Source organism: Nelumbo nucifera, chromosome 1 (assembly GCF_055504915.1).
Source record: "Nelumbo nucifera cultivar China Antique chromosome 1, China Antique-T2T, whole genome shotgun sequence".
In the NCBI taxonomy this organism is placed as follows: Eukaryota; Viridiplantae; Streptophyta; class Magnoliopsida; order Proteales; family Nelumbonaceae; genus Nelumbo; species Nelumbo nucifera.
This window is the reverse complement of record NC_142649.1, coordinates 198,806,050-198,825,176: the sequence shown is the minus strand read 5'-3', so window position 1 is coordinate 198,825,176 and position 19,127 is coordinate 198,806,050. Positions and strand designations below refer to the sequence as shown.

The 19,127-nt window shown below is 37.0% G+C and overlaps 2 protein-coding genes across 5 annotated transcripts; both read left to right on the top strand.

Moving 5' to 3' along the window:
• The first annotated feature begins 5,898 nt into the window (after positions 1-5,898).
• Positions 5,899-6,537, top strand: LOC104602431 (heterogeneous nuclear ribonucleoprotein 1-like). Its single transcript, XM_010266117.2, has one exon. The coding sequence runs from the start codon at positions 5,899-5,901 to the stop codon at positions 6,535-6,537; it is 639 nt and encodes a 212-aa protein (XP_010264419.2).
• Positions 6,538-12,011: 5,474 nt separating this feature from the next.
• On the top strand, positions 12,012-16,879 carry LOC104602364 (uncharacterized). Of its 4 annotated transcripts, XR_736070.3 has the most exons (4): positions 12,012-12,284; positions 12,394-12,512; positions 16,189-16,477; positions 16,587-16,879. XR_736070.3 is itself a non-coding variant. In XM_010266023.3 (3 exons), exons 1-3 carry the CDS (start codon positions 12,106-12,108, stop codon positions 16,610-16,612), a joined length of 324 nt encoding a protein of 107 aa, XP_010264325.1. In that variant the 5' UTR covers positions 12,012-12,105; the 3' UTR covers positions 16,613-16,879. The 4 variants fall into 4 exon arrangements, 2 of the variants coding, with proteins under 2 accessions (XP_010264325.1, XP_088751933.1); XM_010266023.3 differs by lacking the exon at positions 16,189-16,477; XR_002022938.2 differs by lacking the exons at positions 12,012-12,284; positions 12,394-12,512 and adding an exon at positions 14,998-15,080.
• Positions 16,880-19,127: the final 2,248 nt, after the last annotated feature.

The window sequence follows — 19,127 nt, the reverse complement described above, 5'->3', positions numbered from 1 at the left end:
TTGTTGGTTAAGAAATCCTTGATTTGGGTGGTGATGGTGGATCATGCCGGGTCAGAAAATCAACCCGAATCGTGAAAGCCCATAATACAGTGTCGGTTCAATTGGCTGTGCAATCATCAGGCAGGGTAATATGTTCCCTTCCGTGGCCAACACAATGCTCGCGTTTTGATTATTAACATATGCAACAGAGGATCGGGAATTCAGCACATCCACCATTAATTGGGTCTTTTCTAAGAGATTTCAAGCAAGGTTTTAAAAATGGACCCGGAACCGGAACTACTTTGATCATCGGCTTGTCCAGTTTGAACAGACGGTCCATTCTAACTTAAAAAATAAAAAACAGCCAAAAATTGTCTGGGTTCAGATTGATGGTTTGACTGCTTGGGTCAGTGTGTTGCTGACTAAGTCAATGGTTTATGGCCAAGGACCAGGTTAAGTGTGAAACGGAACCAGTTGCCTGGTTGGTTTCTGGGCGGAACGGTCCTACTGTCCAGATAACGATGGTCGGAAAACACTGATTTCAATTACCATGTAAATGAGCATGGCTGGATAATTAATACATGAATATGCCAAAAGCATTTCATTAACCAAAGACAAGAAATAGTCAAAAGCACAAAGAACCCAAAGTAATGGAGCTCGGATCGGCAAGTTTTTAATGAGCTTTGTAGTAAACACTAGCAATCATCAACTGAGCTACTTACTGTCCGAACTCACACATGGGATCATTAGTATAAGCGACACCCGGAAGTTAAAAAGTAAAAAAAAAAAAAAAAAGCTTCCATCAGCTTCTCTCTCTCTCTCTAAAATCTACAATGGTACATGAATGTAATAGTAGAAGTAGAATTGAGCTGCAGAACGACTCAAACAAGGAGACATGCCAATTACATCAGATCTATTAATGGTATAGTTGGTGAAGCGAAGCCAAGTAAAAAATCAATACTTTATAGACCAGTCCAGCTCCATTGGAAGTCCTTCCTTACTCGTGTGCCGAATCATCAACCTATTTGAGACTTCCGTCCTCTTACCATCAAAATGGGATTTGAAGGTCTCCAAGTTCCAACAACATTAAGTGAAGTTTTACCCAGGGTGAAGCAGGGGACTCGATCCTATGTTTCCTCTACAGAGTAGAGACTACGGCCAGCTTGAGACTTTACCAGCAGGTTAGTTGGCACCTTCAAAGCTCTGAAGAATGTACAGTTGAGGCTTGCATTTATACAGTTCTATATGATTGAAAGAAGCATGGTTTTTAAAAACGAACCGGTGACCAAACTGGTCAGGGTCTGGTTACCGTTCTGATAAAAAAATGTAAAACGGTTAAAACCATTTGAACGATTAATCAGTCGGTTCAGCGGTTTGTTGACCAAAATCAACGATTTTGAGGGAAAAAACAGTTTTTGGAGAAAAATAGAACTGGTGAAGTCCCGGTTTTTCCGGTCCCACCGTCTAGTCTGGTCCGGTTTTGAAAACAGTGGAAAGAAGCTTCGGCTCCTCAAAAGTTACAAGGTAACACATCATGCGTGGGCTTGTTTGCATTGTGCTCTTGTTCTTCTACTATCTATGATTTTTTGTATGGTAAATCAAGCTTTCTGCATTTGTTAGCGTTCTTGATTGACCTACAGATTCAAAGGATGAAGGCTCGCATTTTGATTAAGGATTTCTCAACTGGTCTATTAAGAAGCTACGATAGCACCTTTTGACTCGCCTTCTGTACTTCCCCGGCTGCTCATGGTGTTTGTTCTACTTCTATTAAGAAGCTGGCTGAAAGTGAAGAGAGTCGAGAGACCGGTGTGGTGTCCGCATCTTGCTATGGTGGGTCTCATCTCATAGTAAGATCAAGATGTGGTCAGGGAACTTTCAATCTTCTGTTAGAGATTCCATTCAGCATAACTTCCACATTGCATCAATCTCTAATGCTATGGCACCTGTTTTGAACAATTACAGAAGAGGTGTGTGGGCCCTTCTTATGAGAGACCGGATCTGCTCCTCACACCTAGCGCCTTACACACACATCCTATCATGCATTGGGAACATCTCCCACACTTAATTAGTTATTATTCACGGGAGATATTCTCAATGCACGGTGGATGTGCATGTAAGACACCCATTTGTGAGGAGCAGATCCCGTCACAGTGTATTGACAAAGCGATGGCACACAACTATCCTGTGGCGGGCGGAATTGAGATCTGCTCCTCACATTGACCTTACAGCGGCATCCGTATACTGCATCCCACCATGTTTGGTCAGTAAACCGCTGGCAGGGGCGGTTAAACCGTTTGAACTATTCAATGGTTTTGACCGTTTTTTAATTTTTTTATTTTTTTGTCAGAACGGACTGACTGTTCAGTTCAAATGGTTGGACTGTTCGACCCAGGACTGATTCGTTCTCTGAATCGATTTTAAAAACCTTGGATGAAATAGACTCTTTTCTTTAATCAGGGCCTCTCAAGACGCCAGGACTTGATGAACTAGCAGCTGTGTTCGGGTGATTATTGGTAGGAAATTAACGGAATTTGTCCAACAATTTTTAATTTTTATAGAGAATTTCTTCCACCACTCTCTCAACCACAACCACATTTATTTGGCAATTGTCTCTAAGAAGAATAGTCCTGAATATCCTTTTTGATTTGACGCTTATTGGATTATGTAATGTATTGTGTAGAAGGAATTGTGCAGAAATTAAACATGGCCAAAGGCATATGTCAGGGTAAAGTGGTCATTCCTCATTCTGGTTTTTGTGATTTAATTAGATTATGCACCGAAACAACTTCTGTTGTTGTGTTGGTGAATGGTATTTTCATTATTATTTCTGAGATGCTCTCTAGAATTATTCTAATGTTAAATACACTGTAAAGAGGTTTCATAAAGGGAGTCAAAGCAAGAAGACGTATTGCGACAACTAACCATCTATCGTTCACAGATGATGTTATTTTTTGGACGAATAATTCCTATGGAGACTCAAAATATTGAAGGCACTCTTGATTTGTACTGATCGAAAATCTGCTATATTTTATAGTCCAAATGTCCATTGATGACACTAGAGAATGCTCTCGATAATCCATTCTTTGAGGGCTGCAACAAGAAATGGTCACAAGAGTTTTTGGTGGAAAAAAAGATAAAATCCAAACTAAGTGGTTGGGGCTTGGAAGTCGAAACTACTCTCCCATGCATGCTGGAAAACTAGTGCTTATTTCGTTCACCATATCGGCTATTTTGGTATATCACATGAGTACAGGTATGTTTGATCTCTCCAGCTGTGTGTGACCAAGTAGATGCCACAATCTGCGATTTTTAGTAGAGGGTTTTACAAATAACTCACCACATTTATACTTAAAAGCTTAGTCTAGTTTTGAATTACCGAAGAATAGTGGTGGTTTAGGCCTTTAGGGATTAAGAACTCCAAAAGCTACAACTTAACACAAATTTCAAATTCTAAGATGCCATTTGGTAAATCTTTTTTGAAAGATCTATCTGACAGTTAGAAGATTTTGTGAGATTTTTTCATTAAAATCTTAAAAGTTTAATGATTGTTTGATTGGAGTTGTTTTTCATAAGCCTGAATCAAGTTTATTGCGAGAAGCTCTATTTCTAGTTTTTTGAAATAAACCCGAATCGAACTTTTTACATTTTTTCGAGTTACGGTCTTTTGGCAAAAACATCTTCTTCCAACCAAATGAAGAAAGGTGCAAACCTGAGTTACCAGACTTCTAAAAAGCCAACAACCTAGAAAAACAAACAGGGGCCTTAAGTTTTTGGGTTGCTAGTAACCAAAAGATGGAAGGGCAATTTGTGTAACTTATAAATATGTTAGATTGGGCGCTTGTTGGAGTTTTGGCAAGGCCAGGTCTGGACATTAAGGGCCTGCTCTTTTTCTTCTTAACTCTTATCTCTTAAGAGAAATCTTTTAACTTTAAGAGAAAAATTGTTGTTCATTTCCTCTTTTCTCTTATCTCTTAAAGTACAATCATACAATTTTTTGTTTTCCAATGATATTCCCAAAAAGACAAACAAAAACTCTCATATATAGGATCAAAGTGAATATTTAATAATTTTTAGAATTTTGAATTCAGAATTCAGTAAGGCTCAAAGTATCGGAAAGGTAATTTTAAGAGACGTATCGAGATACACTTTGGAAATGTATAAATACGGACGAAAAATCTAGATACGCATGAATACACTAGAAAATCCAAAAAAAATCCTTAAAAATTACCTTTCTGATATTTTGAATTTATTATTGTTCAGATTTTTTGAATTTATTACATGTTCCTTGTATCGAAACTGTTCCGAAATGACGAACAGGCCCTAAGGTTCGAGAGGAACTGTGGACCCCAGCCTCCCATCCTTCACTCCTATCCCTATCCCTGCTAGCTATTGCATGCTGCAGGTTTGGAAGATGTAAATTATGCCTCGGAGCTGCTAGATCCAATAACCCTTACCCACCCAAATGTGAGATGAACATAATAAACTCTCCAATTTGATTGACACAGTTGCGGTGGAAGGAATTGAGAGCAACAAAGAAATTTGTTTGGACCAAAACCACTTCTGGGAAATTCACAATCAGCTGTCTTTACAAAGAAATAACAAGTGGGGTTTGGCTTTCATCACCTACCTCAATTGCTGAATGCTGAAGGGAGGCATCTTTGGGCCTTAAAAAGGCTTAGCACCACGATTATCTTATCTAGAGCGCTACGTCTTTGTGCCAATCACCAAGCTGTCCATTTTGTGGAGTGTATAATGAAACAGGCTATATAGGCGATCATTTGTTCCTTTTATGTGGTTTTTGGTCAAGGTTTACTATTCATTCAGATTTGGTAAAATGCATACGCTCCTTTGTAGAGTGGCTTTGATCAATTGGATCAAGATGATAATGTGGTGGGTGAAATTTTGATCATCTCTGGAAGGTGAGATGCGGTGGTTGCTATTTGACAAAGTTAACACCAGACGATGCAGGCAAGGACTATCGGGCTTCAGTTGATGATGCTTTGATGGAGGGGGCTGTGGCTGTGGATGATACAGATTTAGACCACTCCGGATCAGGTAGGGATGCAAATCGTCCGATCCGATCCAATAGCACATATCTGAAATCTGATCGGAACTCATAAATAGTGATTCGAATCTGAATCATTAAGGATGTTGGGTATTCAAATATGATTTGATCTGATCTGAATTATGAAAAAATTAATAAATTATTAAAAGAAAAAACATAAAAATTTATATAAAAAACAAAAAAAATATAAGTATTTTTTAACTAATTTCAAATATATATATATATATATATTAATATATACATATATTTTTATAAAAAAAATTATGAAAAATGCAATATAAACATATTTATAAATAAATATATTAATATATTTATAAGTAAATATCTATACTACTATAAAATGCACGGATGTTCTCATAATATTTCTGGAATTTTGGTTGGACAAAAATTACCCTTTTATTTTATATTTACTGAAGTATAAATAAGGGCAAAACAAGTATTTCATGTGTTTAGTAAAACATATTTAAAGACTGAAATTAAAGACTGTAATTGCTCTTCACATGTTTAATAATCATATTTAAAGACTGTAATTACTCAATCTGTACTGAATATAATTTTGGTTGGACAAAAATTACCCTTTTATTTAATATTTTCTGAAGTACAAATAAGGGCAAAACAAGTATTTTATGTGTTTAATAAAACATATTTAAAGACTGTAATTGCTCTTCACATGTTTAATAATCATATTTAAAAACTGAATTAAAGACTGCAATTACTCAATCTGTATTGAATATTAAGCTAGTTATCGCAAAGTCTTCGCAAGTCCTAAACCCCATTTCACCTAACCTAATTTCCTGATCTTTTTCCTCTATCAGATCTCTAGGTCGTTAGATATTTGGGAAATGCTAAAGGTTATGGGTCCGAAATCTAAGGGTGCATCATCAGAAAATGATTCAAAGCCCTCTAATGACCAGCACATAGGAGAGGGACCGAGTCCTGGAATGATTTTTATCGGTGGATTAGCCAAAGACATGAGCTTAGCTACATTCACAAAGTATTTCATAAAATATGGAGAGATAACCAATTCAGTGATAATGAAAGATCGATACATCGGGCAACCAAGGGGTTTTGGGTTTATTACTTATGCTAATCCATTAGTTGTTGACAAGGTTATCGAAGAGACCCATGTTATCAATGGAAAACAAGTTGAAGTTAAAAGAACCATACCTAAGGGCTCTATACAATCTAAGGATTTTAAAACAAAGAAGATTTTTGTTGGTGGGGTGCCAACAATTGTCCCTAAAGACAAGTTCAAAAAGTTCTCTAAGTATGGGAAGGTGGTGGATCATCAGATCATTCATGATCATGTAACCAATCATTCTCGAGGCTTTGGATTCATTATATTTAACAGTGAACAAGTTGTAGATGATATGTTAGCCAAGGGTAATATGATTGATATGGTAGGCACCAAGGTGAGTTTAATGAAACTGTTATTCAAGAAGTCTGTGTACGCCGATATGGTTTTACTTCATGTTGCAACATGCAACTTTTAATTAAAAAAAGAAAAAACAAGTATTTTATAATGCACTTGATAAAACCTATTTAAAGATTGAAATTAATGAAGATAATTTCTCAACATGAATGGTACATAATCGAAAGTGCCCAAAGATCAAAGTATATTTAATATTTCACTCGTCTATCATTATTAGTAAATGATGTATTACAAGTGTCCTAAATTGTCATTGAATCTCGTGTTCTCATTTGGTTGCTGCATTGAATGAATAATGAGTTTTTTTTTTTATTTAAGGTAATTTGCTGAAACCTCTCATGAAAATTTTGACTATTGCCTCCATTGAAATTTGGTAATTGCAATTACTTCCCCTAAACTTTTTGGCACAGTTATAAGTATATCCCTTATTAGAATCCTCTAATAATAGGTACAAAAATGTTCAAAATACCCATGCAGTTACTATTGAGGATGATTTCTATGGAAAAACATTGAATGACCAAATCTTGGTTATAGTTTAATTAGTCATCCACCTTTTCAAAGGGACAAAAAGGTAGAAGCGATTGTGCTAAATTGGGAAGTGACGTGTACACTTGTAACCAATCACCCATTTCTATAGCTTTCAAAAAGATCATCAATTTTTTTGTATAAGATACATTACAATGACCCATTTCAATACTTATTTGTTTCTATGAACTGACGCTATTCACTCTAATTTTAGGGATATGCTTAGCTTTATAAACGTGGGATTAGGGATATTGGTGGGTGGGGATGATCATTTATGATTTAGCTCAGCTTGACCTACTCAGTTTGCAAATTCTTAGGCATAGGCAATCAAATTTCTCTCAAGCCTAGTCTAGATCGGACTTACATCAAGCCTGCACATAATGTAGATAGGGCCCGAGCCAAGCAAGCCCTATGTTTGACAAACCTATCCCATCCCAATGTGTGTATATTTATAATATATACTATAATATTGGTATAATGCCTTATTTATTTGTATAGTATCTTACATTTTTTATGGTAATCATATAGTATCTTTCTTACATGACATAGTATTTTACCAAATATATATATCCATATAAATATCATATCTATGACATGTATATATGGTGTAATATATTAATATGCACACAATAAATTTTCAAATATATTTTATGCAATTTTTTAATCTTGTTTTCTATAATTTGATTATAAAGTGAATTTAACTTCATTTGTTTTAAATTACAAGTCCTATATATTCATATGGGCCAATCCGGATGTGGGACCAAACTTGAACATGTACTATTATAGGCCTAGGTAGGCCTCAAGGCTATTAACTACTTGTAAACCTGACCTGACTCATGATCATCACTATTGATGGGTTGGGTAGTCATAGGTTTTGTCCAATTTGAACTTCACTCGAAACCCAATTAAAGTTAATCCGATCCAAACTCAATTAAGTCATTTTTCTTATTTTATTAGTGTACTCAACAAATATCAAAGTAACCCCAGAAAGGATCACTAAAGGGCTTTTAAAAAGTCTTGACATATTTATAAAGAACTAAAAACTCTATGCTCACCATAATAGATTTGATTTCCTTGGGGTAATTATGTATGAAGATTTAGGGTCTATCTAGCAAGTCTTTTCAGAAGATCTTTTGAGTTTTTCAAAGATTGGTAGACTATAAAACAATCATTTTCCATTTGACAAGAAAGATGGGAAACCAGAAAGACCCATGTCCCATAAAGCTTAAGGAACCCCAACATAGTTGACAATCAAGGAGCTTTAAATTGAAGCTTCCCATCTTTATGCACTTAAAATCTTTCATTTAATAGCTTGGTAGACTATGATTTATTGGGATACTTATTACTAGACAGCCTTGGTATTTAAAGACACATCTCTAATATTATATATTAATCATATTAAACAAAGATAAGTGTGATAAACACTAATTATTTTTATTAATGATATAGATGAAATAGAAGATTTAAAATTGGTCTAAAAATGAAACCATATACTTGTCTTGATGGCGGGTTAACAGTCCAACCTTTTAAACCAAATAGGAAACCCTACATGTCAATTAAATAATAAATATTTAAAAAGATAGAAATACAAAAAAATATAAAGTATATACATTTTGTAAAAAAACATGAGAGTACATCTCTCATGTTTTTTTGTTTTTAATGAAGGAAGGATAACAATAAGCTATAGTAATTAGCAAAGCCCTTTAAACTCAAGGTAGAAATGCATAGTTAGACAAAAATGTTCTCTAAAAAGACCAAAATTTGCCAATGAGTGAGCTGCTATGTTAAATTCCCTTGGGATCCATTTCTAGGAAGTCAACATATCTACAACTAGGTCCCTAGCCTGGTTGAGTAGATGCTTACATGGGACCTTAGAAGTTAGCCACCTGATTGTATTTGCAAAATCTCCCTCAATCATAAATGAACTTTAACCTTAGTAGTTTAGCTAATTGAAGACCGGTGAGCAATGCTAGGATCTCTATCTTCGTGGAACTTGTAGTCCCAATAGGCCCACCAAAAGCCCGAAAGGTTCTACATCTAACTGGCCAAAAAACTCCCCCTACACCAGCCAACCTAGGGTTACCCAAGGACCTACCATCAAATCTGAGAATGATGCCATTGTGTCAAGTGAGGGTTGCCTACTAACTACTAAGAGTGTGTGGGGCGAGAAAGGAGATGTATGCAAGCAACAACTAGGTTTCTTTTTATTTCTTCCACACTAATTCCCATGAACTTCTTACTACTAGAAGCCCAAAAATTACAACAACTCACTATGTGATCAATAATCTCCTTGAAAGATCTGCTCTTTTCTCAAAAATGTATAGTGATGAGGGTGGATTTGGCCTTCCAATTACATTATGACACCTAACACCTCATGCCAAGTAAGTGCAGCCTCTTGACAACTAGACAGCTCGAGCTCGCCACTTACAGGCAGCTCAACACAGGCAGCTCACCACAGGAAACTCGCCACAAGCAGCTCGCCACGGGCAGCTCGCCATAGGTAGCTCGCCACAGGCAGCTCACCATCATATAGCCTAGCAACTTAGACAACTTGGCACTGCACAAGCAGCTCGCCACTAGGCAGTTCGCCACAAGCATCTCGCCTCCTAGTCGGACCGACCACCGTGTGACAACCCCGAGGAGCTCACCACCGTACCCCACATTTTAGGGGATTGAGACTTGTAACGACTATATTAGCTCACCCACTCCCCGAGTCAGGCGAAAATGGGCAACCTTACCGATTGGTGGCTTTACCCCCACCTAACACGAAAGCAGGTCCCGTCACAGTGGGAATCCAGGAACTGCTCCACCAAACCCGCGAGGACTCCAGTATATAAAGGCCTCACCCCCCAGGGGCGAAAGGGGGAGAGGGTAACCCTTGCTCTCTAGCTCTCTCATTCTCTTATATCATTTTCAGCTCGCTACTAAGTGTTGACTTAGCCATCGGAGTGACCTTGCCGGGTAAACACCCCCGGGTTCTCTGATTTAGTTCTCGCAAGTCCCTCAGCTCCCACCGCCTACAAAGATGAGCAGATCATTGCCAGCAGAGAGTAGCCAGTTCAGTTCTCGTCGTTGCTGGTAGCCAGATCATCTCATGTAGGGAGCAGCTGAGTTGCGCTACGCTAGGGAACTCCACTTCAGCCCCTGAGTCACATGCCACTTGGGAGCAGACGAGCTGACAAGGTACTTAGCCAAAAAATTGATATGTGACCAGAAATCGTTACATCATATAGGTTGCAATCCTCCCAAATGGTCCACATGATAGCTTGAGGAACAAATTTCAATATAATTTCCTTCTCTTTTCTAAGCCTCCATGCCTCCATTGGGAAATTAGATTGCAGACATGATTTAGACTAACTCAATTCAAATTGAAAAGAAGAAATAAAAGCTAGACCTTTTTGCTCACACTACAATACACACAAATGATTTGTTGAAGTGTGAGCATTCCAAATTCTGTGATCTAATTGATTGAGTGAGATGCATACATCAGAAAGCAAGGACTTTAAGTGATAAAGGTCCAAATTTTCATGGTCTCTAAGGGTTCAACACCAACTAAAGGTCCAAGAGACAATTGAGTTGGAATTTGGTATAAAGCTCAAAATCGTGCTTTCAAGGTTGAGGGAAAGATGAAAAAGACAAAGGAATTGCAAGGCTAAAGGACTACTATATACCCCACCACATATCTATCCAAAATTTAACTTGGGACCCATTACCTACTAAGTATTTGATGTGGTTAAAAATCAGTGGATAGAGTTTAGTTATACCTTTCTAGATTGAATGAGCTTGAACTTTACTTGTGTGGAGGTTGTTATCCCACCCATTGGGATGTAATCTAAGTGCAAAGACTATATTGCTTAATTGGAAATAAAAATATGTGTGAAAAAATAAGTTTTTTTTTATACTAATAATGATAGTGGAATACACTAAAATTGACCCAAAAGTAAACTGGTTTTTCCCATCTATGAAAGTGGTGGGACATTTCAAACCACCTAAGTCATATGGGTCATTTCATGATGTTATAATTAAATAATAAAAATTTATAAAGTAAATAGAAATACAATAAATCATAAATAAATATAAATTATATAGAAAATATGTGCAACATGTATAATATTATGTATTCATCATATCAAGAATATAAATATGATAAATAAAAAATATTTTTATTAATGATGAAAATGGAATGGAAAAATCAATGAAAAATAAAATTAATATTTGACTTGTGACCCCACCAACTAGGTCAAATAGTTAACTGGTTCAAATAGTTGGGTCACCATATTATTAACCAAGCTAATGGCTTTTTATGAGCAAGTAATTTGATGATAAATGGACCCAAAATATTGGTGTGATTGGTTAAATGGTAGATTTGACCATGAGTATTAAACATGTCTTTAATATTATATATTCATTGTAATACACAAAATATGTCTAAAAATGAGAATTATTGTGATTAATGATGGACATAAGAAGAATACCAAAAAGAAAAAAAAAGAAAATAAATGTATCATCCATAGCTTATTGACTTGATAAAATAAATCATTGGTTTCATCAATACACACTATGCTTCTATTATTTATCTTTCTTACATGGGTTTTTCGTAAGAACACTAAAATATAATTACTATTTTTGTTTTTTTGTTATTGTATTATTATTATTGTCATTTAAAGCAATCACACTATCACGTATTCACCTGTAATGTACGTACACATTTACTAGTATTTTATAAACATATATTGATCGGATCGGATCAAATCCTTTCGGTTCGGATATGATGATCCAAATCCGATGGAGGTTTATCATAATCCAACAAAAAAGGATCGGATTGGAATCGGATTGTTGCACCCCTAGCAGGATAAGAACAACGGAACAACCAACAACTAAAAACTCTCAATGAACAGATCATACTACTAGCCCTCCGATGCATTGACTTTCTAGTCTATTAGCTCCTGATCTAACGGTGCGGAGTTGTAAAAAGAAAAACTCCTCTGCTAAAACCCTTCAAAGTAGTTTAAACTTTAAACCCAAACACAATACGGAAATTAGACTCTTCAACCCTAGAAAGCAACGAAGCTGCTATTTCCTCGGTCCCTAGTTCTTCAAACCTCCCATGGCTTCCGCCTGCAATAGACTCGTCAACAGAATGGCTATTTCCTCCCTCAAATCCGCCGTTAAATCGAAAATCCGAACACCTTTTGCCGGATCTTCCACATCGACATCCTCACAAGCCCCTCTCTCAGGCGCTTTCTCATCTAGAACTCCTCTTCTCAGATTTTCTTCGTTGAGCAGGTTTTTTTTAGAAAAGCAATTACAGGCCTAAATTTCCATCTATTAAATGTGCCTTTTTCGATATCGGTTGTCTTGTCTTATTTGTGATTTGATGGGCATTTTTCTTTAGATCTCCCGTCGAACTTGGATGTGCGCAGTCTCTGTTACCTCTCCACAGCGCAGTTGCTGTTGCGAGGCTTACCTCATGTCTGAGCTCGAACTCGAGGAGTTGCCGCGCTCTCTCACAGGGTACACTCTGTCGTACCTCTCCCGGACTCTAATGTTTTATTTTTTTGTTTTGAGTGTGAGTAGCTGCTTCTCCATCTATACATTTAGCTTGAATTCATCGGACTTCAATTGAGGGTCTTATGTTAATGACTTCATCTTGACTTAATGTCATAAGGCATATAGAAAGAAAAATTAAGTGGATCTTTCCGTTAAACTGAAGTTGTTTTTTTTTTTTTTCTATGATTCTTGTTTGATTTTTGATTGCCATGCTGGATGGACTCTGCAGATTTGAACACGTAGAATGTTGTAGCTTAAGTATAACCCAACCTTTTCAGATCATAAATTTTTCTTCAGTTTCCTTGTTAGAATTTCATATTTTTAATAAGCAAAATTTTTATTTCCCCAATTATTGGATGAGACCTCCCTGCTGCTAGTGTTGGTATGAACCATCTCTCTTTGCATGAAGAGCACTAAAATAATTCTGTGTATGTCTCAAATTAAATTCTAAAATATTTTATTTACTAGAAGTGATATCCCTCCATAGAAACGAAAAAAAACTAATTTCCTCCAAGACTTTTAAAACTCACGGAGTTGTCATTAAACTTCTCCATACGTTACCAAAGCCTTGTGGAGTATCACAGTTAAATCTAGAATTATTATCAAAATAACACAACCTCCATGTATAAGATGGAATTCAAAATTTGCAGCCTGTACATTTACTTAAAAAGTAAAGTATTGTGTTATATTTAAACTGTATCAGTATGAGTGGAAAAGATTACTTCACAACCCCTGTATACTAAGGCTCTGTACAATGGGGATGTACAAGTAATATATATGTAAATGCTATTGCCAATCAGGCTTTGAATGTCAAAAACTGAGTTATAATCTATGCCTCTGAAACTATTATGCACTGAGAGCCATGAATACATCATGCCCTTGATCTTCCCTGCTAACATCTCCATCTAATGCTGTCATATTCCTTTGCCACTTTGCCTCTTTTGCTTAAACACTGCAGATACCCTCTACCCAACAATTGTTCCATACAACTTTTTTTCTTATCTGTAATTATTCCACAGTTTTCAATGAAATCACTTTACTTTACAGTTTTCAGAAAAACAAAAAAAAAACTTCCACAGAACTTGGGACTTGGGAAACAAATTTCAGCCCAAATAAGCCAAGATATCTTGGCCAGCCACAGATTTCTAGCTCCTTGATAGTGTAGAAACAAATGTTTGGCTGTTTCTCCTGCTGAGGTTGTCAATTGATAAAAAGGCTATTTTGGAATGCAGACCTACTCAATGTAGTGATACCTGAATACTTGTATAAAAGTGCTGTATCATGATGGATTCTTTCATTCTTTTTTTTTTGAAAACTCAGATTCTTCATTTTTCTATTGTAAATCTCTTATTGATACCGCGTCCAGCCATGTCCTTGCTGTACCTCGGTAAACTACTTGACATTTTTTTTTATACCAGGGAAGTATCCATTTCTCTGAATTTGAATATGAATTGTCCGATCTTAATCTGATGGATAAAATTTGATTCAGATCTGAATCGAATCAAATTTGGATTTAGGTGTATCCAATTTGATCTGATCTGTTGTAGCTCTACCATATAAGGTGCTCATACTATCAATAAACCGAGAACCATTCTTAAAGTTGGAACCTATTTTCATGCCTATGGAAAATAGTGGGGCGCATCCATGAGTCTGCAAAAACTGTCATCCCCTCTCCCACCCACCCTCAATAAAAAAAGGAAAAGAAAGAAAAAGGGGAAAATAATTTCTTCTATCTTGCTATGATGAAAATCATAATGAAGATGATTCCAACTAGATGAAGTCAGTTGTTAATAGCTACTTAGCATGTTGCGTGCAAACAGCAAGTAGTTTGAAAGTAGGATTTTTATGACAATCAAAATAACCATGTGATTGACATATGACTTTTCCTTGTTTTTCTGTTTCTTGGGTAGCTATTGCTTATGTCATTTTAGAACTACTAGGTGAAGTGCTATTTTCTTCTACTCTTGTAGAGGAATGATGCAATTTTAAAATCCAAAGCACATTCTCTGGTTTTTAGGTTACCCATCAAAAAATTCTCTGCTTTTTGGGGAGTCTGTAAATCTCATATTGTGTCAGCAATAATCATTTCCAACTGAATTTTCATTCAAAATCTCTAATGAGCACAGAGATATGGAGTAATTGTAGCGCATGTACCCCCATTCACCCCTCTTGGAACAAAAATTGGAAGATTTCATCTTGTGTCAGCAAAATCATTTCCAGCTTCTCTTTGGAGGCTTATGAAACACAAAGATATGAAGTGGCTTTAGTGCATGTTAAAGGTTATCTTAATTATTATTTGTAATCTACATGTGCAAATCCAGATAACTTAAGTGCGCCTTCATTTAAAGGATAACTTTCCACAGTGATTTTCTTTTGTTTATATGAGAAATCATGGCTTCAATTTTTCACTCATCTCCCGAGACCAACTTCAAGATATTTGGTTGCTGCAGGCACATGATTCCCCAATGCTTGAAAGAATAAGCTGGGCTTTTACAGGATCTGCAAATTATTGATTCACAGCATCGTTGTCAAGTATGAAAATCCTGTTAACAAACCAACTAGTTACATATTTAACCATAGTGAACAAAGATTCTTCTAGTGCTTCTCTTTGTTATCCTTGTGATCTTCATTCAATCCTTGATTTTCACAACTTGGCTGAATGTACACATGCATAGTTACATATCTCATTCTAAAATGTTTTTTTATGACGAGGAAATAGTGTACAAAGAGTGATCGTTCTTCTGAGGAAGTAATCCTGGTGTGTTGGAAGTTCCTAAACACAGAAGTTTGCATTGAAATTTTAAGTTGAACCTTAACTATTCATTCACATAGACATTGAATCAAGCTCTCATACATTTTCTTCAGCATTTTATTCAATGAAAAAGAAACACCTTTGGTATTAGGAAGGAAATAAAAAAGCACCAAGGTTTTTTGGTGGTTCCCATATAACACCAGTGGAATGGAAAGATGAGGTGAAAAACACCAATTTGTGCATTAATGTGAACTTAATGTTGCAATTTTTTTGCAGTATACTTGTGTAGGAACCATCTAGATTATATTGTTTCTCAGACTAAGACTCGGGTATGAAGTACATAGGCATGTAGGTTGGACTTATCTAAAGTGTGTCAGTACCACCTAGTTACTCTTACCCAAGGGATACCTTAGTTTCTTGTTGCATGCGTTCCTAACCATCTAACCAGATGCACCATCTCAAACAGCGTGAGCAAGACTATTTATCGAAAAAAAAAAACAGCGTGAGCAAGACTAAACTGTTTTAAGAGTTTAATTGCATTTGGGAGCTACCATTGCTCAGTATAATGAAGCCGGTAGGGGCGTATTGGGCAAATCGATACTGCTTTTTGTTGCTTTTTTTATTTTTTTATTTTTATTTTTTTTTGCAACCAGTTCAGGGGGCTGGTTTAGGGCTCCTCCACCCCCTGAACCAGTCAGACCCCCGATACACCCACTGTAGGGGCGTATCGGAGGGGTCCCAGAACGATAGGCCGATATGTATCGATACTTTAAACTTTGGTTTAAAGTTGTTGCCTATTTGTTTGTTGTGTAGAGTTAAATGATATTGTTAATAACTTAATATTATTAGTAGCAATAATATGGTAACGGTAATTGTTCCTTTCCCCAGATGGAATTGATGGTACGTGAAAACAATTTTGCTTCATGCGGTTTCAGAAGGTGGGTTCTGTTCTGTCATGTATGCTTCAACTAGTGTATTGTCGTGAGACTGTATTCTTACTTGTAGAATCATATTTGGGCCATCATTATTCTAATTGATTCTTGTTTAAACTGCACATATTTCTCTCATGTGAATCTGATGGTGAGGTTGTCCCGCACTAAATTTCACTTTGTGTTGGTCTTCTTTCTCTGCTCGTACCTTGTAACCAGAACCTGTTTGCTAAAGATGTTGAGAATACGTAAGCCTGTTGTTTTTTTCTTCCTTCTATATTCTTTTTGTTTAACTAGTGTAATTAATGTTTCTCCCATGTGAATCTGATGAAAGTTGTGTTTGCTTTATTGTATTAGAGCTCGGTCTATCAGTTCCAAGGTGACAATGGGAGCAGGCCACCACCGTGACAATGCATCCTTTCTTGGCATTGAACCTGCTGTAGTTCCTTCCCATCTGTGTAACCAAGTTCGTGATGGCCGTTCTCAAAACCTTAGTAAAGGCAGTAAAATTGCTTTTTTATTCTTCTCCAACAGAGGTTCAATAAATTATTATTTCAAGGAAAGAGAGGAGTTGAAGAGCTGGTCCCCCTTGTTCTTTGTTTTTCTGGTTGTTGCCAGACAATTCTTACAGGAGTCTTTATTTCCTCTTATCCACTCATGTGCTCTCTCTCTCCTACATGGCAGTGTTGGAAGTGGTACACGGTGTACTGTAGCGAATTGAGAATCTGCGCTGCTGCATGTCTGAGATGTCAATGCCTTTGGAACCATGTATGCTCTGATGCTTTCTCAGGGATAACGACCAATGCAGCACGGATTGTCACCCTCCCCACTCCCCAGCCACATTGTGTACACAGATTAAGTAGATAGATATTGTAAAAATGCAATGCCCACGATATTAGAGTACACAGCTCAACAAGTGATTGTTGCCGTCATGCCACTAAGGCAAGCAATGCCCACGAGTTGCTTTGTGAAATGAGTGTTAAAATTGACAATATATTCTAAATCCCAGTCAAATCCTACCCGGCTTCAACTGGCCCTTATTAGGGAATGTCTACAGATTACATATCTAAAGTCATTGGGTTGGTCTCGTTTAAAACGGATATGTTGCAGAATGGTACAGTGTCTGAAAGATTAACAAACCTTTCAACTTTGGATTGACCGTATAAATGATTTTTTTGTTTTAATTAGAGGTTACTTGGCATTCCCCATAGGCCCATACCCATAACCACCCCAACCATAGTGGTCTCTGCTACAACGAGCCAGAGATCCAACCAACTCAGCCATTATCTATAGGTGAGCATCGCTTTGTAAGGATTGAATCCGAATTCCTATAGGTGCTGTTTTAACTTTAACCCTGGAATGAAACAAATTCTTACAACTAACTGTTTCATGCATGATTTTGATAGGTATGTTTTAATCTTTACTCTAGATAGCTAAGAAAACAAAGTACAATTCGTTGGGTGTTGGCTTTGTCAAAGAGATGTCACTGTTTGACTCTGGCTTTTGCTAACATAGAACAAGCCCCTCGTGCACGGTTTAAGAAATTTGTCGGTCTCAACTTTCTACCCACAGGTCCCAACTGATATTGTGGTATTATTAATATCTTTTAGTGAGGATATATTATCAAGGAAGCATGTAACTTGCATTTGTTTTTTTTTTGTTTTTTCTTTATTACTATTACTTGTGCATATTCCTTCTTTTAGCAGTCTCTCTCTCTCTCTCTAATTTTTCCTTGCTGTTGGCGGTAGGGATTGTGGGGATTGGGGAATACGAGTGCTGTTCTTGGTTTCATTGACATACACATGGATTCATTACTTAAATTTTTAATACCTTATATTGAATTCTCAAAAATCTCTGGTTGCTGTGTTTAATACACATCGCTATCTTCCCCCAAGGCCTCCCTAATCCCTTCCCTTTGAGTCACAAAACAAAAACACACAGACATTTTGCATATAAATAGTTCTTTCTTTTTCATATAGAAAAAATCATTTTCAATTTGCAAAGTGCAAACCCACTTCTTTTTTTGGGAACCAATGGGCAGAAAACACGTGGTTGGCCGACAGTCGACACACGAACGTCGTAAATGAAGGGAGCTACTGCCCAGTGCCCAGGCCCAACTCCTCATTTCCTGCTCCTGAGCCTGACGGAATCCATGTGCCCCCCAGGCCCCAGCACTTTTGTGTGGCCCCACGTCCCTCGCTCACCACCCACCACTACATCGCCCCACACCGAAGTTCATTAAACTCATTCGTGTACACGTGTCCAGATTCACCCGCCCAGCTCCAGTTCATTAAAGTCTTGTGGTGCCCGGCCTTCTGCCCTTCTCTCATCTCATGCATGCTTATCTCAATATCTCACCATTCCATTAACAACAGAAAACTGGAGGAATCGTTGGTTCTTTCCAATTTTATTACTCCAAGAGTCAAAGGTTAAAGTTTCGTGGTTGGTCAGCTTCGTCTCCGTCCGCCTTTTTTTAATGTCAAGTAAAAGTAAAACTAGGTAGTAATAGAAAAAGATTAAATCAAAATATTCGCGTTTTAAGTGTTTTAACAAGAAGATCACGTTTAATAAGAGGGGATACGGTAACCGGATATTACAGAAACCTCATCGGTGATTGAATAACATCTCAACCGTCCGAGTGAATTGACTTTTAGAGAGCGAGCATTGAATATAGAGACAGCAGGGACGGTCAGGATTAAGCACCACGTGGATAGATGAAATCGCACATGAGAGTATTTAACCTATCTGAAATTCTGAAACCTATGCTAGGCTATTAAATATAGGCCTTGCTAGGCTTTGAGTTTTGGGGAGGCTTTGGTGGCCCTGACCCGATCCTGTGGCTGTGGCCAATGCCCAATGTGTCATGTGTTGGGTTTTTGTTTGTTACTGTGGGCTACC

Excerpts from the sequence above, each read along its gene's own strand:
- LOC104602431 (XM_010266117.2), top strand. The coding sequence starts at position 5,899 with ATGGGTCCGAAATCTAAGGGTGCATCATCAGAAAATGATTCAAAGCCC.
- LOC104602364 (XM_088895807.1), top strand. The coding sequence starts at position 12,106 with ATGGCTTCCGCCTGCAATAGACTCGTCAACAGAATGGCTATTTCCTCC. Across the intron at positions 12,285-12,393 it reads AGATTTTCTTCGTTGAGCAG|ATCTCCCGTCGAACTTGGAT; the intron begins GTTTTTTTTAGA and ends ATTTTTCTTTAG.